Source organism: Pituophis catenifer, unplaced genomic scaffold, assembly GCF_029215685.1.
Source record: "Pituophis catenifer annectens isolate HBS135680 unplaced genomic scaffold, rPitCat1.0.hap2 SCAF_14, whole genome shotgun sequence".
Classification (NCBI taxonomy): domain Eukaryota; kingdom Metazoa; phylum Chordata; class Lepidosauria; order Squamata; family Colubridae; genus Pituophis; species Pituophis catenifer.
The window spans coordinates 306,662-329,920 of NW_027256894.1; the positions used below are offsets into that span (position 1 = coordinate 306,662).

Genomic DNA, 23,259 nt, shown 5'->3' on the forward strand with positions numbered 1-23,259 from the left:
GGCAACCATTTGACCAGGATGGTATAAGGTCTCCTGCCTTGAGCAAGGGATGGACTAGAAGGCCTCCCAGATCCCTTCCAAACCTATGATACTATGTTATATATTCTTATTACTCAAGATGGAGTGAAATAGACTATATTTCCCAATGGCTTCTGCTTTCAAGTCCTAAACTCCAGAGATGCCAGCTGAGCATGGTGGAGCCACTTGGCCCAAATCTGAGCAGCAGCCTGGTTGGTCCCTCATGGGCACCGTTGACCCTTTGCTCTGATTTCTCTCCAGCTGGCACCAACAGGCAGTACTTCGCTCATCAAGTCCATGGGAATCATTGGGAATCCAGTGGAGACCTGTGAACAAGTCTTTGAGCTGATTGAGAGCCTCACTTCCCAGATCCAGAAACGTCTGGAGGACCCTAAGTCTGCTGGTACAAGAGTCGTTTCCTTTGCAGCAGAGAAAAGCAGGAGTTGCATGGATGTGGCCCAGGGGCGGGTTTCAAAACCCATCGCTACTGGTTTACTTGTGGGTGCATGCGACACTTCTGTGCATGCGCAGAAGCTTCCGGGCGGGTGGGCGGAGCATCCCGTTGCCGCTGCTACCGGTTCACCCGATACAGTGCGAACCGGTAGCAACCCACCACTGATGTGGCCCGTGCCACAGTGGGCCGCTTCTGAGATGGTGGATCTTTTTGCTTTTCTAATAAAACTCTTGAAGAGTAGCTGGGGCCAAGGGGCAAAGTCCTGGGGAGTGCGAAAGAGGCCCAGGGCTTAGGAGGCCTTGTATTTGGCTCCTCTCTCCAAAGGGCACTTGCTCTTCTGCTCCCCCAGAAAAGAGTTTGTTTTTCTGGATTCTCAAAGCCAAACATGATCCTTGAGCAGCAGTATTTTTGGGGTTGCTGCTTGCGGAAATTCTGGAGTTGTAAGCAATGGCAGGCCTGCCATCCAGGGTTCAGCTGATCTGTCTCTTCACATGGCACTGATGGATTGTTCTGGCTTGGCAGACTTGCAGCTGTACCACAGTGAGACCCTGGAGCTGATGCTGCAACGCTGGAGGAAGCTGGAGCAAGACTTCCGACTGAAGAACCGACGTTACGATATCAGCAAGATCCCTGACATCTATGACTGTGTCAAGTACGACATCCAGCACAACGCTGGCCTGCAGCTGGAAGGCACCCATGAGCTGCTCCGGCTCTCTAAGGCTCTGGCGGACATTGTCATCCCCCAGGTATGGAGCAAGCCTCGCTCCTCTGCTGCTGAGACACTCCTGTCAGGCTGTGTTGTGCTGAGGCTGCCTGCAAACACTCTGGCCTTTTGCAGGAGTACGGCATCAGCCAGCAGGAGAAGCTGGAGATTGCGGTGGGCTTTTGCCTGCCTCTCATCAAGAAGATCCAGCTGGACCTGCAGCGAACCCACGAGGATGAGTCCGTCAACAAGCTGCACCCCTTGTAAGATGTGGACAGATGCCCAATTTGCCCCTGACAGGGTGGGCTTGGGCTGGGTTGTCTGAATACAGGAAGCCAGCTGATGACAGGTCCCTGTGCTCCTGGTCTTGCAGAGGGGACCTTGGGGGCCTTTGTGACCCAGCCCTGCCTGCCCAGCAGGGTGACTCTTGTTCCCTGGCCGGTCTGCTTGCAGGTATTCCAGGGGAGTCCTGTCTCCAGGGCGCCATGTCCGGACACGTTTGTACTTCACCAGTGAGAGCCACGTCCATTCCCTGCTTAGCATCTTCCGCTATGGAGGCCTGCTAGATGTAAGCTGGGAGCAACCACCAGGACACTTCGGGGTGCCATGTTCGGGGTGTTGCACAGAGCTTTGCCTCCATTTCTCAGCATGAGCTCCGCTGACAGAGGCTTCTGAGTTCAGAGCCCTCCTGTTTCAGGGACCGGGGCACTTGTGCCAGAGATGGCTGTTCTTTGGTGGCTCCCTGTTCAGCCTCCTTTTGGTCCTGGTCTCCTGAGGGGCAGCTGACCGCGTGATGGGCTTTGGAGTCCTGTGGGACTGCAGAAGGAAGGGGAGTTGCCTTTACCTGAGGCCAGCCAGGAGGGGAGGGAATGCAGCAGCAACTCCCCAAGGCCCCCTTACTCAGGGCTCCCTGCCCAGCTTCGCCAGGACTTGAGTCCGGCCTCCCTCTGCCACTCCCTTCCATGCCAGGCCTCGAAAGATGCCCAGTGGAAGAGAGCCATGGACTACCTAGGAGCCATTTCAGAGCTGAACTACATGACCCAGATTGTCATCATGCTGTATGAGGACAACAACAAGGTGAGGGCGGGGCCGGCCACAGCTGAGCCAGCTGAGCACTTGGGCCCGTCTCATCCACTGTGTGGCCTCTGCAGGACCCATCGTCTAAGGAGAGGTTCCACGTGGAGTTGCATTTCAGTCCCGGAGTGAAAGGCTGCGAGGAGGAAGGCAGTGCCCCAGCGGGGTGTGGCTTTCGCCCGGCCTCTGCAGAGGTGAGCTTGTGTCCAGGGAACCTCCTCTCTTTGGAGGGCAGCTGGATGCCAAAGCACACACAGGGCGTCAGGCTGTTCCTGCAGCAGCAGGAGTGACAGAGAAACAGCTGTAATCTTTTCTTGTTACTCTAACAATACTTCTATCTCTCTTTTCCTCTTAAAGAGAAAACTTTGGCACAAATATATTAAACAACCAAGCTGCAAAAGCAAGGAAGGAGAGCTATTCTGTCTTGGCAGCCCAAAGCCAGCCAGCTTGCTTCTCCTTCCCTACTGTTAGCAAGGCAGCTTCCGTGCCCAGAGAGAGGTTCCCACTGCTTGGAGCATCACAATCTCGGCTTTCTTACAGAAGGAGGCCAGAAAGCCAGAACAGGGGAGTCTGGAAGACCTGGCTGAGTCCAAGGGCAGCGATGAAACAGACAGGGCAGAGGCCCGGTCCCCACAGCCTTCAGAGCCGGTCTGCATCCAACGCCGGTCACCCTTGATCCGGAACCGCAAGGCTGGCTCCATGGAGGTGAGTGTGGGAGCTGGAAGTGGAGGGGGAGCAATGTGTCTCAGCTGCAACCTAGGCAGGGGCGGCCCTGGGGGTGGTGCTCTCTTCCTTTGAAGAGTGGGGGCTCTTCTCTTTTGGCTCTCTTGGCTTTACAAACGTTTCTTTCTGCAGGTGTTGTCTGAATCATCCAAATCTGGCGGGTACCGGCTCTTTTCCTATGCCAGGCATTCATCAGAAGGGAAACAGAGTGGCTTAGGTATAAAGCATGAAAACCCCTTTTGCTCCCTTTTAGACTGGCCTGACATACAGGCAGGGAGGGGAGCTTGGAGCAGCCGGGGGAGCCGAGATACAGGAGGCAGGAGCAGCCGCTCAGCATCTGTTAGCCTCTGGAGTGGCTCTGATCCTGCTGAGAAGGTGGGGTGCTCCTGCTGAAGAGGAAGAACTGTGGGGAAGTCTGCTTGGCTTGCTTTGTGGGGTCTTTGTCCATCCTCAGACCAAGGAAGCTTCCCTTCTGTGAAGATTGGAGTTAGATTGGCTGAGTTAGGAGGAGTTAGTGATAGTCCCAATTCAGGAAGAGGCCTGTTCTCAGTTAAAGCAGCATCACATCTCGACTGGAGAGCAGGATCTTCCTTTCTTCTCCTGCCTTGCCCTTTTCCTTGGAAGGGGATCTGCCTCCCTGGCCCTTGAAGTGCTCAGTGACCCTGAACCCCAATCTGCCATTTGCAGATTGCCTGGGAAGGAGCCACATTAGCTGGGTTGCCTTGGAAGGCTGCTGTGGGGCCTGGCCCCTGCCGGGCATCATCGGCCTGCTTGTGCTGCTAGGCTATTCAGGGGCTTGGCCTGGATTAGTCTTCCCAAGCACCTGCCACCAAGGCTGCAGGGGCCACTTTCAAGCTCGGGAAGCAGCCATCTTTCGGGGAACAGTGAAGCATGGTGGTCCACAGCCTCCTCTGCTCTCCTCATGCCTGAGCCAGAGCTGAACTGTGGAAGGGGGGGTGTTGAAGGGAGATTGCTGGGCCTTAGCATGCTGGAGGTTCAGTGAAAGGAACCCATCCCTGCAAGGAGAATTTATGAGCAGCCACAAGTCACCCTGTTGGGAGGCAATGCTGACAGCTGCTTGTCTGCTTTCCATCCTGCAAAAAAGCCTGAGAGATGGCTTCCTTCGTGGCCAAGGAGATCCTCCTCCTCCTCCTCCCCCCCCTACCTGGGAGGGTAGGATGGTTGCAAGGAGGCTGGGGGTGGGGTGGAGATGGGGATAGCTGAACTTTTGAGCAGCTCTCTCAGGTAGAGCCGGGACCAACAACCTGGTCAACAAGGCTGCCAGTTGGTTCCAAGGAGGTTTCAAGATAGACAAAAATATTCCAGAAAATGCCATCTAATTTTTAGATGTGGAAATTGTGGAAAAGTCTGCCAGTGATCTGAGAGTGGCGGCAGAGAATGGTGGTGAGGAAGGAGATTTGGGCTGGGATGTGTCTACTGGTGCCAGGCCACTCTGTTCTTCTTTGGTTACAGAATTTAGGTGGCTGCCCACCTTGGACAATGCAGCAACTCCAGGCAGATGACAAAAACAGCCCAGCTAAAACACACACCACTCACCAGCAGTCAATACTATAGAAGCAATCTATAGAATAGAATAGAATAGAATAGAATAGAATAGAATAGAATAGAATAGAATAGAATAGAATAGAATAGAATAGAATAGAACAGAACAGAACAGAACAGAACAGAACAGAATTGAATTCTTTATTGGCCAAGTATGATTGGACACACAAGGAATTTGTCTTGGTGCATACACTCTCAGAGTACATAAAAGAAAAGATACATTAGTCAAGAATCATAAGGTACAACACTTAATTATAGTCATAGGGAAACAGTCAATATAAATCTTAAGGATACCAGCAACAAGGTTACAGTCATACAGTCATAAGTGGGAGGTGGTGGGAACGATGAGAAGATTAATAGTAATGCAGACTTAGTAACTAGTTTGACAGTTTTGAGGGAATTATTTGTTTAGCAGAGTGATGGCATTCGGGAAAAAACTGTTCTTGTGTCTAGTTGTTCTGGTGTGCAGTGCTCTATAGGGTCGTTTTGAGGGTAGTAGTTGAAACAATTTATGTCCAGGATGCGAGGGGTCTGTAAATATTTTCACAGCCCTCTTTTTGACTCGTGCAGTATACAGGTCCTCAATGGAAGGCAGGTTAGTAGTAATTGTTTTTTTTTTTTTTTTGCAGTTCTAATTATCCTCTGAAGTCTGTGTCTGTCTTGTTGGGTTGCAGAACCAAACCACAGTTATAGAGGTGCAGATGACAGACTCAATAATTCCTCTATAGAACTGCATCAGCAGCTCCTTGGGCAGTTTGAGCTTTCTGAGTTGGCACAGAAAGAACATTCTTTGTTGTGCTTTTTTGATGACGTTTTTGATGTTGGGTGTCCATTTTAGGTCGTGAGATATGGTAGAACCTAGAAATTTGAAGGTCTCTACTATTGATACTGTGTTGCCTAGTATCGTAAGAGGTGGTGGTATGGGAGGATTTCTCCTAAAGTCTACCACCATTTCTACGGTTTTAAGTGTGTTCAGTTCCAGATTGTTCCGGTCCACGAGGCTAGTTGTTCAACCTCCCGTCTGTATGCGGATTCATCATTGTCTCGAATGAGACCGATCACTGTTGTGTCATCTGCGAACTTCAGTAGTTTAACAGATGGATCGTTTGAGATGCAGTCATTGGTATAGAGAAAGAAGTGGAGAGAGCACACAGCCTTGTGGGGCCCCTGTGCTAACTGTACAGGTATCTGATGTGATTCTGCTTAGCTTCACCTGCTGCTTCCTGTCTGTTAGGAAGCTTATGATCCACTTACAAGTGTGTTCAGGTACCGCTAGCTGATTTAGCTTAGTTAGAAGAATGTCTGGAATGATGGTGTTGAATGCTGAACTAAAGTCTACAAAGAGGACCCTTGCGTAGGTCTTTGGAGATTCGAGATGTTGTAGGATGTAGTGCAGAGCCATATTATCAGCATCATCTGTTGATCTATTTGCTTGGTATGCAAATTGCAGGGGGTCTAACAGCAGATCCGTGATGGTTTTCAAGTGAGACAGCACTAGCTTTTCAAAGGTTTTCATAACTACAGATATTAGAGCAACTGGTAGCAGGCAACATGGCCCTCATCCAGATCCCCTCCCTGTGGGATTTTTCACATCCTGGCCCCCAAAGCAGGGGAAGAATCCCAAAACCAGAACAAGCTGGTTTGGCACTCAGTTTTGGGGCCTGGTCAGGGGTGGGGGAGCATCTCAGAAAGGAGAGGCAAGAAAGGGACTTGCCTCTCCTTTCTGAGATGCTCCCCCCCTCGCCTCCGGCCAGGCCCCAAGATTGAATGCCAAACCAAAAAACTGCAGAGATGGCCCAAGACCGACTTGCAGGCGCCCAGACACTTCTAAGCCAGTGGCCAGCCAAAGCCCCATGTGATGGCAGTGGTGGGCAGATCACCTCAAAGGGCCCCCATGGAGAAGCCATGCTTGCCTTCCTCATTGCGGGCTCTCTGGCCAGAGGAGAACAACGGACAAGCGTAGCCTGGCTCTGGCCCAGGAAGGAAGCATCCTGCACCGAGGGCATCTTTTGGCAAAGCTGATAGGCTGTTTTTAAAAGGCATTAAGTCCTGAGATTCCTGTCAGCTGATTCTGAGCTTTGCTGGAGGATTTTCCCTGGGCTTCTCCTAGGTGTATGACAGTTTCTTGAGTACTGTGTCCCTCTATTTTTTTCTGGCCAGAAGTTCCAAAGTGAAAAATTTCCCTCCATTCCCATTATTACCACCCAGAACTAGTTACAGTCCACAACTCTTTTCTGCCGATGTCTTTTGTGCACAAGGCAAAGTCAACCGTCGTCCATTTGTTTTCAGCTGGCCCAAAGCTTGGAGCCACCTCCTGTCCTAGAGCTGGCAAGACCCCCACTGTCTCCTGGGTCTCTTGAACCATCCTCTGGCAGGGCCCAGGGGAAGGAAACTCTGCTCACTGGTGCAGTGGGATTTCTTGCTTATGCATGAGAGGTGAAGAGATCAGCTGCCACTCTGCTTTCCAGGGTCTCCATGCTCAAGGCTCTTCAGCACCACAGTCCTGGGTGGCTCCTCCAGTGCCCCAAATCTTCAGGACTATGCACGCAGCCATGGGAAAAAGTTTGTCTCCAGCTTTCTGTACAAAGACGGTAGGTGCACCTTCTGATTTGGGGCCAGGGAACCAGGGTCGGCCTTGGCATGGAGGCTGAGGCGAGTTGCTGGAGATGTGGGGAAGGACTGGCCTCTCCCTTCTGCCCCAGGCTGCTGCTTGTGCCTGGCAGCTGTTCAAAGAGGCAGGTGGAAGGTCATTGGGGGGGATTGGGGGCTGAGAAGCTCATGGGGACTCTGGCCATACAAGGCCTTTGGGGAATTTCTCAATTCGCATTTGCAAGGATAACTTGTACCTGTAAAAACTTTCTGAAGCACCTAGTTATGGAAACCACAAATGAAGAAGGATTCAGAGACTAGAACAAGTTCAAAGAAGAGGGGTGACGATGATTGGAGGACAAGGAATTACAAATATTTAATTATTAATTAATTTAATTAATGTAATTATTATTCCGGCTGAAGGCCACTTCAGTTGAACCCAATGCTCTATGGCATACACTCTATTTCACTACCAGACTTAATATAAATAAACTGCCAGTACTAATAAAATCCCTGGTATTCTGAGAAAGTTTGGTCAGTCAGAAAGTTTAGCCAGTTTGGCCTAGTGGGTCAGATGATGGCCTAGAAACCAGGAGACGGTGAGTTCAAGTCCTGCCATAGGTGTGAAAGCCATCTGGATGACTTTGGGCCACTCTACCTCTGCCCAACTCGCCTCATAGGTTGTTGTTGAGGGGAAAAGGGGAGGAGGGGGGAGCATTAAGTACATTTGTTGCCTTGAGATATTTATAAAAAGAATAAAATAATAAATGAAACCTGGTTCTTCCAGTATAAATGGCCCTAAGGTGCAGGGGAGGGCATCTCCACTTCAGTCCCTCAAGGCTTCTGGGAACCAGCAGGGAGGAGGGCTGGTGGTGATGGAGTCACAGAGAAGCCCAGGTCCCCTAAGGTCAGCCCAGAAGAAGTGCCTCCTCCCTGATTGAAAAGCTGGACGTGGCTCTTCTGCCCAAATAAACCCAAAGTTGTACACCTGCAGTCCCCTGATTCTGCAGCTCCTTTCAGGATCTGTAAGGAGACCCTCCTCTGTTTTGAATCTCTTCAAGCAAAGCTTCAGTTGGTCTGAATTTGGGTTGGCTGTTGTTAGTCTACAGTTTTGGAGGACACTTCAAGAGCTCTACTGTGTGGTCATTCTGAAGATCTGGGAGAAGTTGGGGATGATGGGCCATCAAGGGAATCTGGCCTCTGATGCCAAAAGTGGCTCTTAGGTTGCCAGGGGTGATGTGAGAGTTCTCCAGATTTTGTTGTGGAATTGCTGCCTTGAACAGGACCAAAGGGAGAAATTAGACACCGAGGCAGTCCTGGCATAGTTGGTATTAGGTGGCTACTGAGTTAACCTGCTTTCTGGGTTCGTATAACGCACCAAACCATAAATTCACTATAAACTAACTCCGCCTCCTATAAATAAGCCTTAAGTTTAAGAAGAGGTGGATGCTGTAACTGGTCTGCGAAGGCACCCTCCAGCCTGTCCTGGGCTCTTGGCTTGGATTGTAGAACCCTGGTTGAGCTTGGCTGGTGAGGAAGGGCTGGCCACTAACCCTGTTTCTTAGTGCCTGAAGCTGGGAAGAGATGCCAACAGAGGCTCTCTCTGTCCTGTCTCTTTTTCTTCAAGTTGAGCTTGGACCTCCGTACTGTCCTGAAGAGGCTGTGCTGCCTTTCAGTACAATTTTGGGGATCCAGTGAGTTTAGCCCACCTTCTCTGCTGCCTCTCCCCCTTTGTGCTCCTCCCTTGTGCTTCCCCACCAGCAGCAGCTTTGGCAGGGGCCAACTGCCCCCCCCCCCCCACTGAAGGGATGTTTTTTTCTTGTTTCCCCAGAGCTCTTGTCTATGCCAGCCATAAAGAGATTTTCTGTGTCATTTGCAAAGCATCCAACTAATGGTACGTTTGCTTCTTAATTTGAAACTCTCCCCTCTCGGCTGTCCCTGCCCTGCACTTGCTGTGTCCTGTGTCTTGCTGTATGTTTGTGACTGGTTGTCTTGTGTAATGTCCTCACAATAACCGCACTGTCTGCTCTTTTCAGAAGGAGGAGAGAAGGGTCACTTAGCCACCACAACGAGGGTGGGCTTAAGGGGCAGGGTCACTTCTGCACCTCTTCAAGAAATTATGTCCACTGACCCATGGACGAAGTCACCAAGGCTTGAGCTTTATTGGAAGGAGACTTTTGAGGAGGGGGAAACATCTCCTGCCCTGCAAAAGTCCGACAAAGTGTACACACACACCCTATTCATAGTGAAGCCCTTTGCCTTAGCACAGAAGCGCTTTTCTGGAACACAGATGGGGGAAGGATGTGGGAGAAGGTCATTCCCCAAAGTAGGAAAGGGGCAGTGGTGAAATCTGAACCAGTTCGCTGGCCGTGCATACGTGCTGCAGGGCCAAGCGTGCGCTGCTTGTACGCAGTGTGCACCAAACATGCTGTGCTTGCATGCGCAGTGTGCACCAAACGCACGCTGCACGTTTAAAAAGCTACCAGTTCGGTCAGTAGTTACCTACTGGTTCGGTTGAACAGGTAGTTTAAAAAGCTACGATCTGACGATCAGCTGTCCTGCGCGGTTTAGCTTTGCTAGAAAGTAGAATTTCCTGCTTTCTAGCAAAGCTAAACCACACGGAACAGCTGATCCCTCCCCCTGCTGTTCTACTTACCTTCCCAAATTGCCTTTTGCCGCATGCTGTGTGCACGCGCATGCTCAGTATGCACCAAAAGGAGGCTTGATAAGGTAAGTAGAACAGCAGGGGGGGAGGGGGGAGATCAGGTTTAGCTTTGCAGGAAATCCTGCTTTCTAGCAAAGCTAAATCATGCAGTAGTTTAAAAAGCTAGGATCCAACGATCAGCTGTGTTCAACTGAACCGATAGCTTTTTTTCTACTCCAGGTTCGCGCAAACCAGTACTTTTTATCACTACTGGTTCACCTGAACCGGAGTGAACCAGTAGCATTTCACCCCTGGAATGGGGCCTTCACCTGGTCAAGAGTTCCTTTTAAATGGGGGGGGGGGAGAATTTCCCAAAGACAGCGAAGTCCTGATAAAGCAGGAGAAGAGCTACTGTATTTAAGGGCTTCTACTATAGCTTTCATTGTTCTGAAATTAGGGTTCCTTTTTAGCAGTCATGATCAGAGTGGGCTTCCAAGCTATAAATAAGGGGTTCAGAGGTGACAGGTGGCTTACTCTGAAACACATACATGAATCTTTCTCATGTTTGCAAGCTTTTGTACTCCACATTGTCTCATTTTTTAAATCTTGTGACGGAAGGGGACAAAATGTGGGGACAACACAAGTGTGCCACTCTGTCTTGGAGATGTCATGTTGATCTGGGTTCTTCAAAGTCTCTCAGACATTCCTGAAGGATTTAACAATTAAACGTTTTGGCGTAAAGGTTTGGTCATTCTCTCAGAAGGGCAAGGAAGGTGGCCTCCTTCGTTAGAGCACCTGTTAAACCTGGCAGAGACCCTGTGCTTCGAGGCCCAGCCCACATCCCTGGGAGGCAGCAGCTGCTGACCTCAAGTAGGAGGAAGCCTTGTTTCAAAGCTCATCCAGATCTCAATCCTTGCATGACCAACTCTCTGGAAGGTATCTGAGATTAAGTGGCTGGCAACCTTAACTTGCTGCAAATGCTGAGGATAAAAGACTGTAGCAAAAGGAATGAGATTCTCACCACAATGGCCATGAACAGCCCAGCCTAGAAACCTGCGTTTTATTTTGTAAAGTGGAGCTTCTGAGAGCTCTGTGCAGATTTTCCTCTAGTTTATGCCAAAAAATAAAAGTTGCTGCTCATCACCTAAATTACAGCTCTTTGGCGGTAAGAACAGCAAGTTTCCTTTTTCAGATGTTGGCCATGCCACATGGGTCCACTCCCATTTTGCCCAGAGGGAGGGGGGAACCTTTTGTGAGGCTTCAGCAGCAGCATGCAAGAGCCCTGCAGAGATTTCTTTTAAATGTGGGGAGATGGAACTGCTGTTCACAAGCACCTGAGAGGCCACCACATCCAGGCCAGCCTCCTCCTGTCTCCTGTTTGAGAGGGAAACCACTTTCTTAAGAGGCTTGCTCCCCCTTCCAAAATGCAAATCTTAATCATTCAGATCCCATCTTAAGCAGCCTTGGTATAGGGATCCACAAAAAAACAATGACACTTGACTGGTTTTGCTATTTTGCAAGATATAACACAGGTAGAAATCTCCTTCCCTGAAAGTGTTTTTGTTTTTTAGGAAATGGGCATTGAGCGATAATTCCGCCCCCCATATATTTCTCATTCAATTTCTTAGTCCCTCTCCCCCCAAAAAATTGGTATGCTTGTGGTCTGTTTCCTATTTGTATAAGTACCAAAATGTGTCCATCATGGCTTTTTGTGGGTTTATTTGTTCTGCTCTGTACCAGTTGAGGAGCATTTGAGCCGAGCATCTGGCTATCTTGTTTCAGGAATTCCTACCCAAATCAGAAGGAAGGAAGCAGAGCCTCCTCCCCACCACCCCATGATGTTGCTTTCCCCACTAAGTCCCAATGGGTGGGGTGGGCACCTCTCCTGCTGGCTGTGCGGTCACTCCTGTTTAAAAACTGTTTTAGTACTCTTCCGTTAGAGCACAAAGCCTTCTTTATAAAAGCCACCAATCACTTTTCATGAAACAGTAAAAAGAAGAGGCAGCCCTAATGGTCTCTGTCTGTCCCCAATAGTTGCTCCCAGGGTTAGCTGCTCCCACATCTCGATGCACCCCAAATAGTGCTGCCCTCCAGCATTAACCTCCTTAACAGATTTTCTCTAGGATAAAACAGGGAGAAATGGCACAAAGCAATAGAAACAGCATGGATGTAAACCAAATCAGCGAATGAGACCTGGGCTTTTACGCAGCACAGCTGCTCTGGAGAAGCCTGGGGGCATCTGCACACAGGCGCTTTTCCTAGCTGCTGCTGCTACTGCTGCAGCAGCATTTCCTGGACTGTCCAAGGGTTTCTGGCCTAGAAGCGTTAAGGTTGCAGCCTGGGAGCAGCCGCCCTCCCCAAAGGATGGGTCCTGGGAGACGGCTTTCCTTGCTGCTTGTACTGCAGATGCACCCCGCAACCCCCAGCGTTAAGGGGAAGCTATCAGCTCTGCTGCTCTTTTGCTTTGATGGGGGTGGGGGGTGTCTTTCTGAGAGGCTCAGAAAGGGTCAGAGCTGCTGCTGCTGACATTTGGGGTGATCGGACTGGAAGCAGGTTGGGTGGGTGAAGTTCCCCGACACTGACGCTGCTGTTTGGTCTGCAGGGTTTGAAGGCTGCTCCATGGTGCCCAGCATCTACCCATTGGAGACGCTGCACAACTGCCTCTCCCTTCGCCAGGTCAGCGATTTCCTGACCACTCTGTCCGGGAGGTGCGCCGACTCCCAGCCGAGGCCCTGCACAGGTAAGGGGGCAGAGGGGAGGGATCTCTGGGCTGGGCACCCTGGGCTGCAACTCTGAACCCAAAACTGGTTTGGTTTCTCTTTGTGTCATGCCTTTGGTAGACATGCCATCATGTCTAATTCAGAGACAGCTTGTAGGTATTGAACAACAAGCGTGAGGTGAATTCTCTGAAATTCTTGTATTGCTGGCTAATGTATACTGACAGGAGGACATCCAAAGGGATGCCAAGACAAAACAAACAGCATCATGGTTATTTAAAGCCCCTGAGGCCCTCCTTAATCTGCCAGGGGAGCCCAAATGGCAAAGATGTCTGCAGAATTCACCCCACCCCACCCCCGGGGCTTCTTTTATTGGGCAAGTTTTAGAGTTCTGAAATCTTCCCCTCCACTCCTGGAACTGTTCAAAGGAAGGTCAGATGTCAGTGAATGAGGATTAAGTGTCCAGCAGGTCCTGGATGCTGCTACAGCACACGGGAGGGAGTCATGATTCAATTGGGGTAAGAGCTGAAAGTTTGTTACAGATTGCAAGAGCCAATGGGAAGAGCTGGCTTGTCTCAGCAGCCTCCCTTCCAGTCTTAATTGGAACAGGCAGCTCCATCAGAGGTCCATAACCTCATTTCTGAGCCAACCACAAAGCTCTTGTTGGTCTCCGTGCCTGAGCAATCCTGGCTGCATGTCAGATAAAACTGCAGCAGGTAGGGAAGGGCAGGCGGAACATCTGAGAACTGTGCACACCCCGCTGTGTGATCTCCAAGCTAGGCTCACAAACCCCCTGAAGAAGCAGTCCTGATTCTGTCGGTATCCACCCCACCTTCCCCTCTGTGGGGCACCAGGGTCGACAAACCAAGGAACAGTTTGTGCAAGTAACCTTGGCTAAATATGTACTGGACCCGTGTCCCTCCTGGCTTGCCTATGCGGCCTGAGAGGTGACACATGATTGGATCCAGGCAGTAATAACAGCATCTTTGGGGAAGGGGATCTTCCCCGCCACCCTGAAGGAGGCGGTGGTGAGACCCCTCCTCAAGAAACCTGCCTTGGATCCAACCATATTCAATAACTTTCGGCCGGTCTCCAACCTTCGCTTTGTTGCGAAGGTTGTTGAGAGCGTGGTGGCTCGGCAGCTCCTGTCGGTCCTGGAGGAAACAGACTACTTGGATCCATACCAATCGGGTTTCAGGCCGGGGCATAGCATGGAGACAGCATTGGTTGCACTAGTGGATGATCTCTGGAGGGCTCGGGACAGGGGACACTCCTCTGTTCTGGTCCTCTTGAATCTTTCGGTGGCTTTTGATACCATCAACCATGGTATCCTGCTGCGACGACTCAAGGGGTTGGGAGTGGGAGGCACTGTTTTACGGTGGTTCTCCTCCTATTTCTCGGGCCGTACGCAAGCGGTGTTGGCAGGGGGGCAGAGATCGGCTATGAGGCCCCTCACTTGTAGGGTGCCCCAGGGGTCGGTTCTCTCGCCTCTCCTGTTCAATATCTATATGAAGCCGCTTGGGGAGATTATCCATGGTTTCGGGGAGAGGTATCATCAGTATGCTGATGATACCCAGCTTTTTATATCCACCCCGAACCAGTCTAGTAATGCCCTCGACGTGATGTCCCGTTGCCTGGAAGCGGTACGGACCTGGATGGGGAGGAACAGGCTCCGACTCAACTCTGCCAAGACCGAGTGGCTGTGGTTACCGGCATCTGGGTCCAATCAAAATATTCCATCGTTGACCATCGGGGGTGAGATGTTACTCCCTGTAGATAGGGCCCGGAACTTGGGTGTCCTTCTGGATTCACGGTTGTCTCTGGAAGATCATGTAGCAACCGTGACCAGGGGGGCATTTGCCCAGGTCCGCCTTGTGTGTCAGCTGCGCCCTTACTTGGACCAAGAAGCCCTACACACCGTTACTCATGCGCTGGTCATCTCCCGCCTTGACTACTGCAACACTCTCTACCTAGGGCTGCCCTTGAAAACCATTCGAAGGCTTCAACTGGTGCAGAATGCGGCCGCGCAGGTTGTGATGGGAGTGTCCCGACACTCCCATGTTACACCCCTCCTGCGCGACCTGCATTGGCTACCGGTTGCCCTTCAGGTGAGGTTCAAGGTGCTGGTTATCACCTATAAAGCCCTTCATGGCCTAGGCCCGGGATACTTGTTGGACCCCCTGCAGCCAGCAACAATCTCCAATCGCTTGGTGCGTTCCCACAGACAGGGCCTCCTCAGGTGCTGTCGGCCAGACAATGTCGGCTGGCGACCCCCAGGGGGAGAGCTTTCTCTGTGGGTGCACCCACCCTTTGGAACCAACTTCCTTTGGAGCTCCGGATGGCCCTTGACCTTCGCTCGTTCTGCCGTGATTTGAAGACCTGGTTGTTTTGTAGCCTGGACTGATGGAGGGGGGTTCTTAATAGTTTTAAATTGATTTTAAACTGTTTTAATTTGGACTTTTAATTTCATATTGTTTTAATGTGCAATTGTGCATTTTATTGTTGTGAGCCGCCCTGAGTCCATGGGAGATAGGGCGGCATATAAATCGCATTAAATTTAAACTTAAACTTAAATCTTCTGGCCTTGCTCTGAGTGCAACTCAAGACACCTGTTGGAAGAGCTGAAGACTTTCCCCGAATGAAGTCCATGCCATGGTGTGGGACACCCAGCAGTCATAAATTTCCAACAAGAGCAGAAAACCTTCCAAAACAGCTGCTGCCTTGGTGGTCTAAAGGCTCCAGAGGCCCCAGGAGCAATGGCTTTGCCTACCCAGACCTCTGAGCTCCAAGTGGGTCAGGATGCTGGCTCTGCCCATCTGAAATGATGTGGGGGGGGGGGGGGGGCTTCTGTACTGGTGTCAATCTGATCTGAGCCCTGTAGATTTGGAATTTGTGAGTTGGGCAGCCGCATAAAGCTAGTGAGCAGAACGGAACTTGGGGAGGCCTCACGTTACTGCCCTGCTTGTCTGCCACTTCTGCAAAGGAGCAGAAATGGTCTTTTTTCTGGGAGGGAACGAGTGGTTGTTGCCCTATGCTGGAGAATGGGAAAGAAAGGCTGTGAGGTGGCTGGAAGATGAGGCAGCCCACCTGAGTCTTACCCGGGGGCAGTGGCTGACTCAGGGAACTGAAGGGGTGGCAACATTGCCAGATTCTGATAAGCGGCTCTTTTGCAGTTGTGAACACTTGGGCAGCCAATACAACAGCAGGAAGTGGGGCTGCTCATGCAGGAGGGTCTTGGGGGGTGTTTGATTCCTTCTGGCTGAAGGTGCTGCAGAGACCGTGCTGTACTGGGGTCCTGGCCAGGGATTTGCCCATGACAGTCTCCCTTATGTTTGCCTTGCAGAGGGGAGCAGCCTGTTTGATGTGACCTCCGGCAAAGGCTTCATGGAATCCTTACCTTCTTTGGTCAGCTGCTTCCACGAGGACCAGCCTGCTGACAGGCCCCCCAGTGAGGAACTGCTCAGCATGGAAGAAGGGGGCCTGCAGGGCTTCATCCCTTGGGGGGAGCTCCTGGCAGTGAGTGAAGAGGAGGCGGCAGGGCCAGAGCAAAATCGGTTGGAGGAGGCCTCAGCCGAGCAGGAAGAGCAGTCAAAGGAGGGAGAGGGACAGCTGTGGGGCCTATGGGGCCCAGACCCAGACCCAGATGGGCTGAACAGCAAAGAGGTGTGAGAGATCTTGCTTAAAAGGCCCCCGAGCAAGGGGCTCAGGGACCTTGCCTGGGGCAGGGCATCTTCTACTCCTCGGTAGCACCTGGGAGACTGCCATTCAACCAGCAAAAGCCCAGAGCGGTGAAGATTCCAACATGGAGCCACGTTGTCCCAGTGGAGCTGAAGAAGTTTCAGGAGCAGCTCAGGGGAACAGTTCACTCCAGGCTTTCCATGGGGTTCTGGTGAGGCCACTGAAGCTGCAATCAACGTGGCTTTGGATGGCATAGAAAGCGGACTGGCCTCCCTGAAGCCCCTTTCCAGCCTTGCTGGAACCACTAAATGAACCAGGTTTTCTTAAAAATATACAAATCAGTTGCTGTCTGGGTGGATCGGTGATGTTACCCAAATAGTAATATATTCTTTGCATCAATGGTTGGAGGGAAGAGGGAGGGGGGCAGATGTCATGTCCAAAGTGTTGGTGGTTAAGATTTCTGTGTTTCTGAATTACGACACACTCTCTAAGTCCTTGTGCTGTAGGTACAATCTGTAGTAAAGCACTCTTGGCCCTGATTACATCATTATTCTCTGCTGGACTCAGATGTAGAGCCTCATTAGACAGGGGTCTCTTTCTCTGGCGAGGCAGGAGAGGATGTGGAAAAGGGGCCCAAGAGCAGAGCCTCCCTGGGCAGGAGCAGTTTGTCTTGAAGGAGCTGGAGGAACCCTGGAAAGCCAGGGGAGGTGAGGATGTTAAGAGTAAGGCTTGGCCAGGGGCTGGCCAAAAGGCTGCCTGATTTCTACAAATCTCCAGTCAAAGGAGAGGGAGGCACGGTTGATGCCACATCATATTTGCCCAGATTTGTTCACAAGAACCCCAGAAGCTGGACTTCGGAATCTGACCCCCTACAGATGTGCCCCAGAAGTCTGCCTGCTCCACAACAGGAGAGGAAGTTTAGGGGTGGTTCTGAGGATGATCGCAAGGAGGGGTCTAGCGACCCATGACTGTTGGCCTTCAAGCAGCTTTACCACATTCTCCAAAGATGCTCTGCAGAGGAGGAGAACAAATTGGTTCTTCCAGGGAAAGGAAGCAGCAGGTGGGCGCAGGAGGAGCCAGCCAACTCATTCCAGGGGCTCCAGCCTGGAGGAAGGCAAAGCAGCTTCAGTCTGAATGGAGGACTGAGGATGACATCTCAGGTTCTTGGCAATGGCTTGAAATGGTTGCGGACAGGCTGCTTCTCCAAAGCCTATCTTCTCTGGCGGTGCTTTTTTAGTAGACTATTTGCGTCTAAGAAGGAGGCAGAGAAAGCAAGTTAAAAGTGGATTGCTATAACATTCCATGCTTGAGCTGCAGCAACTCTGCGGTGGCACCTCTCTGGAGGGAGCCCAGGGGCCTTCGCATGCCAGGAGGGACCGCAGATCGGAGAGATGCTTGTGGGTGTTATCTCAAACTGGAGAGCCTTTTGGCGGCATTCTTGCCACAGCTGCAAGGCAAAACGGTTTCCCGTTGGCAGACACTGGTCCCCCTTTACCCTGGTCAGGCAGACAGAGGAGAGCTTTCTAAGTGTCCTTTTCTTGCTGAAGGAACTAAGGCAGCAGAAGGGGAAGGGTGGAGGGCATCCCATTTGGTTGTACCCAGTGGAGGGAGTTCAAGCGAGAGGATCTATGGACAGACTCCTGGATGTTGAGATGACAGTTAAATTGTCAGGACCCCCAAGGTGGGGGGTAGGGATGGGCTTGCTAGGGAAGGTGGTGTGCTGAAATCTCTGATCGAGTTGCACAAAGGGTGGAAACAGATAGATGGAATAAAAAAGTGCCATGTTGGGGAGTTGGTGCAACTGGAGGTGGAATGTAGGGTGGGCAGATCATGTACAATAATGCCAAAAAAAGTCCTTCTAAACACTGTGATGACTCAGAGCTGTTGCACACCACAGCTGCCCCAAAGATCACTGCTCTGACCCGGGGGTGTCCTTTGCTACCCATTTCAGTTCTCCCCATCAGCATTTCTGGCTGATCCCCCCACCTCCCGGTTGATTGCTGCCATACTGTGCCTGAGTCCAGAGCACAGAGGAGGGGAAAACTTCCTGAGGTCAGCCGAGAGGCAGAAGTGGGTGAGTGGCTGAACTAGCTACAGTCCTGCGCACAGCTGAGATCCCCGGTCCTGAGAATAGTAGGAAAGGGGAACAGCACCAACCTCAGAGTGCCAGTGCAGGGAAATTACTTACAAGGCTTACAAAGCCCTCCAGGATCAGAGCAGGACAGGCTGCCCCAGTTGCCAGACTCGGGATCAAAAATAGGGCTGGGCCACCTATCTGGTCATGTTGGCTGTAGGATGCTGAAATGCCTGGGATGTTGCCAGGATAATTTCTGCTTCATTAATTTCACTTTGCCAGGCTTATGTGCTACTCGAACAGAAGCAGCCCAGCACCTCTAAATTCTGTGGCAATGCTTGAGGGGTCATTCACCATGCTGGGCTGGGTGCCTGAAGTGGGGAGTTCAAGCCTGAAGCTCATCGCCGTGGCAAAGCCCAGCCTTCCAGGTGTGGCCAGGTCCAGGAATCAAGCCCAGATGCTTGTCATATTGAGGTGCCTTCCTTCTTCACACTGGCCAACTAGCTTTCACTCGCTGCCTGTTGTTTAAGTTGCCCTGTTTAAGGCTTCCCCCAAACTTGCTCCCAAACCAGATCCCTCCAATTTTCTCCTTCTTGACCCCAAAACCTGCCTATCAAGAGTGGCAATTTCTCTCTGCTCCTTTCTTCAGCCCAATTTGAGTTCTTCAGGATCTTTGGGGGGCTGAGGGGGAGATCTGTGCAACCTCTAAGAGAAAGTGTTGCCCAGCTGTTACATTGCCAGCATCTGGAGGGAGGGGGACAATGGTGGAGGGAGAGAGAACAATGGTGGGTACTGCAAGCAAAGAGGAAGTTGGAAATCCCCCCCCCACCTGAAGGCTGGGGTGTGTGTGTGCTTGGTGAGCCCTAGTTCTCCTTTCCCAGCCAGACTCGCAGCCCCAAAGAAGAGAGACCCACAGCACAGCCATTCCTTCTGTGCTCTTTTCTCCTCCAGGATCAGCCTTCCCCATTATGGGAACCCAGCCATTGACTCAAGAGCGTCTTACATACAACCTCAGTTAGGCTGTGCCCTAGCACAGCCTGTTCGGGACCCACCTCGGCTTTTTCATGTTCCTAGCTCTTAATGTGCCCAGCTGTGGCTGGATTGAGGCAGGGTCACAGGGCCACTCTGTGGCCATTCTTGTGGCCAGGTGCCTTCAAACGAGAGGAGCAGCACCCCAGTTAAATAACTAAGTAAGGAAGCCATGCCTTGATGGGCCAAAATGGCTCTCTTGACCTTGCGATCACCAGTGCGCCGGAGGGAGAGCCTCACACAAATCATGTGGTTAATGTTGCTTTATTGGTCAGCGCAGACCCATTCCTTTGCGGTTATTAGCATTACAGCGTATTGCACACAGAAATGAAGGCAGGCGAGATGTTGGAGGGGGACAGATCTAACGGGGAGCCAAAGGGCCAGAGGAGAACTGTGCTGTTTAGGTGAGACTTCCACCACACTCAGCAGATGGGTGGCTTCTCTTTCTTTTCCACGAGGCCAGAGAGAAACAGGAGTACTCGGGTACTAATTACCACATGCAGGAACAGCAGAAGCGGTATTTTTCTCCTTGGGTTGCCAAAGGTCAAATTGGTTCTCATGGCTAAGGATGAGCAATATTTTTTATAAATTTTGCCATAAAATGGGCAAGGGGAGACTGCTGAAGCTTGCTTCAAAATTACAAAATATTGGAGTGACTCTCAGACAGGGCTGTGAGGAACAGGAGGAGGAGATGGGTCAGAGTCCTTGTATTGCCTAAGAGGAACAGTTCTTGGTCTCCCTCCTCTCCCCCCGCATTAGCTTCAGCTTCTAAGACACATTCATAAGTGGGTCAGTACATTCACTTGTCTAACTACAGACGTACACTTGGTCTGCCAGCTAAACACCAGTCAGAAGGGCAGCAATTCAAGCCACAAGAACCACAAAGGTTGGCATGCATTTCCCCTCATCCAGGACCAGATGTCCCAAGGCTGACCTGGGCTCCTGCAGACCGAAGGATTCAAATGTGTGTTACCAAAGTGATGGGGGGGCGGCAGGATAATTCTTCATCCTCTGTCAGTTTGCAGCATTTAGAAACATGAGTACCCTGTGACCTGGGAGTTAAGAGTCTACAATAAAAGTCAAAACATTTTAAACACAAATGCAAAATAACTATACCTGTACATGAAAACGTACATGTCATTAAAAAATAATAAATTAAACAATAACTGGAAAAAAATAGCACTACTCTATTTCTCCTCATCCGCCCTCTCCTTTGAAGAGTGCCAGGTATCATCTATTTCTTCCAAGCTGACCTATACCTGCAGAGGACAAAAGGATGCTTTCTTGCAACCTGCTCAGCACTGCACTGGGCAGCTCCCAATGCCTGCTGCCTCAACTGCCGACCCATCCCAGGCACAGACAGGCTTTGCATGGATGTGCTGATCCCGAAAGCCCTCGTCACAGAAAGTGAAAGATTTTGCTTTCAGCTGGGCCTTTGAGTGGATGAGAGCTGTGGGCAGAGTGGCAGACGCCATCCCAGCCTCAGGCCCTTGGACAAGGGCAAAAGGGCAGCCTGGGCACAGATTGTCACAGGAACCTCCCCCATTCAAATTATTGTGCCACAGAGGGGAAGATGGGTTGTGCCATCTCTCTGAAGGGTCTGAGGTTGCCAAAGTACATTTGCCACTTTATGTCTGTTCCCTTGAGACGGTCTCTTCTGTTCTGCTTCCCTAGAAAGTAGGGCCTTGTGGCCGCCTGCTTCCTTGACTTGCTCTAGAGGTTGAGCCTTGCCTTCTCCATCAGGCCTCTGTCCTCTTCCAGCGTGGTCCCCAACATTCCCTCCTAGGATTGCCCAAGAGCCGGATCCACGAATCTAGCAGGAGGGAACTCAGTCATGGGATGAGAAGGAACAGGGCAAAGACAGGGCAGACAAACCAAGGAGCTGAACTCCTTGGTAGCGATTCCAGGGAGAGCAAACAAGTGGCCACTCTTGCACACGTATCCAGGCGTGTGGGACAAGTCTCGGGGGCTCTGGCAAGCAAGGATGGAGTGCTGCTCCTGCTGAGTTCAGCTGATACTCAGGAAAGGCAACAAATCAAGCGGTGGGGAGCAGATGGGTCTTCCAAGTGCTGTGTGGGAGGGGAAGGAGAGGAGGGGAAGCTCAGACCTCAGAACTCTATCTTGCATGCAGGGAAAGACTCGTCCTGCATCACCACGGTGCTGCTGCTGGCCAAGACCATGATCTTCAGCTCCTGCTGTTTCTCATGTGTCTGCTGGTACCATTCCCGCGTCACTTCTGTGTCATGTGTTGGGATTAGAGTTACCTGGGGAAACAATAGATATGGACCATGTGTGAAAAGGCTGTGGACTGCACTGAAATTCTGGCCATCACCAATCCTGAAGAAACGGAGGCCAGCCAGGCACCTACCTGGAGATTCTCCCCCCACTGGGCTTTTCCCTCCAACAAGGCATCCAGGACAGCACGACTGGGCTCCCCACTACTGGGGTCATTCCCACTGACAACATAGTAAGAAGCTCTGACTCTCCTGAAGAACTCTTGGTCTGTGTTTTTCCCACTGCAATGGTTGGGGATGTAAGCCAAGTCCATGTAGGCAGGTGGTCCAGGTGATGTGGAGGAGCTTTTGGAGCTGCTGGAAACTTATGGAGAAAAAATGGAGGCTTTTTGATAAAGGAGGCAACAATTGGAAACGTTTTTTTATTATTTGGTCTAAGAAACATCTATTTTTTTTATACTTTACTAAATTTGATCTTTTGCAATAGCAAAAGTATGCTAGGCAGTTCACAAAACAGAACTTCAACTGATCTTTTAGATAATCTTTAGAACTTGGGACTGAGCCCAAAGCCTGGCCAGGCTGCCAGGCCCTGTTGGCAAGGCCCCTCCTGGATTATTCTAACCCCCATGAAGCAAGGGCAATCCTTGCAGGACACATCCCAGTAACCAAAGAACAATTTGCTTGGTGGTAACCGGCATTTTGCTATTCTGCTAATCTGTCCACATTCACACACAAGGTTGAGGATCTGAACTGGCATCTTTTAAAATTCTTTTTAGTGCCATTTCGATGGAAAGCAATCTTCCTGGGCATAATTTTTTCTCATAACCACTGAAATGATAGTTGTATAAAGATGCTGGAGTGCACCCAGTTTCTCTCCCTTATGAACTACCTAGACAAAGAGATTGATCTAGATTTGCATGATCTCTTCCACTATAAAGATTTGCTGAGAAATGTAAGCAAATAAACTTTCTGCTGTCCTCTTTTAGATCTAGGCAAGATAATTCAGTTTCTTGAAAATTGGTGGTGTGGAAGCTGGACTTTGCCAAGTAGCCTTGGCAGACTAGAATAGTTCCAAAAGAATAGGAATGGCTACTAATAAGGCTTTGACAATGCAAGCCATAGTAGGTATTCCAAATAAGGCCAGAAGTCTTCAGGATTGAAGCCTATTCTGGATCTGAGCACAGCACCAGGAGACTGGGAAGGCCAATCTCATTTTCTCGATAGGACCAGGTTTGGGAAGCTCATCAAATTTGTAGATGACACAAAGCTGAGGGGGAATCTCTAATATTTCAGAAAATGGAGCTTGACAGACTTGAGCATTGGGCCCTATCCAACAAGATGCAATTTGGTGATGAGAAAAGTAAAATCTTACATTTAGAAAATCTTACATAAGAAAAACCAAATGCACAGGGTATAGAAGAGATGGTACCTGGCCCAATACTAGTAACTTTGAGAGAGATCTAGATGGCCTAATAGATCACTCCTTGAATATGAGCCAGCAGCTGCCAAAAAAGCCATTGCAGTTCATCAGCAGAGGGCATCAAGATCACACAAAGTGATAGTACCGCTCTATACTGTATTAGCGAGGCCACACTTGGAATACTGCATCTAGTCAACATGATACAAAAAAGATGATGAGGCCCTAGAAAGCGTGTACAGAAGAGCAACAAAGATTGCTCTTTGCTCTCCAAGACTCCAAGGGTCTGGAGGCTAAATCTTATGAAGATAGATATGTTCAGTTTAACACTGAGGGGAGACA

At 50.6% G+C, this 23,259-nt stretch overlaps 2 protein-coding genes across 2 annotated transcripts in view; one reads left to right on the top strand and one right to left on the bottom strand.

Annotated features, from left to right (window-relative positions):
* PPIP5K1 (diphosphoinositol pentakisphosphate kinase 1) overlaps positions 1-16,705 on the top strand; it is a 30,930-nt gene extending 14,225 nt beyond the window's left edge. The window contains 12 exon segments of the mRNA XM_070953864.1: positions 280-421; positions 995-1,218; positions 1,311-1,438; positions 1,629-1,743; positions 2,145-2,252; positions 2,327-2,443; positions 2,790-2,954; positions 3,105-3,189; positions 7,004-7,126; positions 8,956-9,018; positions 12,371-12,508; positions 15,829-16,705. Of these exon segments, the coding sequence (XP_070809965.1) occupies positions 280-421; positions 995-1,218; positions 1,311-1,438; positions 1,629-1,743; positions 2,145-2,252; positions 2,327-2,443; positions 2,790-2,954; positions 3,105-3,189; positions 7,004-7,126; positions 8,956-9,018; positions 12,371-12,508; positions 15,829-16,154 (1,734 nt within the window). The 3' untranslated portion in view covers positions 16,155-16,705.
* Positions 16,706-21,292: 4,587 nt separating this feature from the next.
* The window catches only part of MAP1A (microtubule associated protein 1A), a 70,506-nt gene continuing 68,539 nt past the window's right edge, over positions 21,293-23,259 (bottom strand). The window contains exons 6-7 of the mRNA XM_070953441.1: positions 21,635-21,864; positions 21,293-21,530 (exon numbers count right to left, since the gene is read on the bottom strand). Of these exons, the coding sequence (XP_070809542.1) occupies positions 21,375-21,530; positions 21,635-21,864 (386 nt within the window). The 3' untranslated portion in view covers positions 21,293-21,374. The remainder of the gene's footprint in view (positions 21,531-21,634; positions 21,865-23,259) is intronic.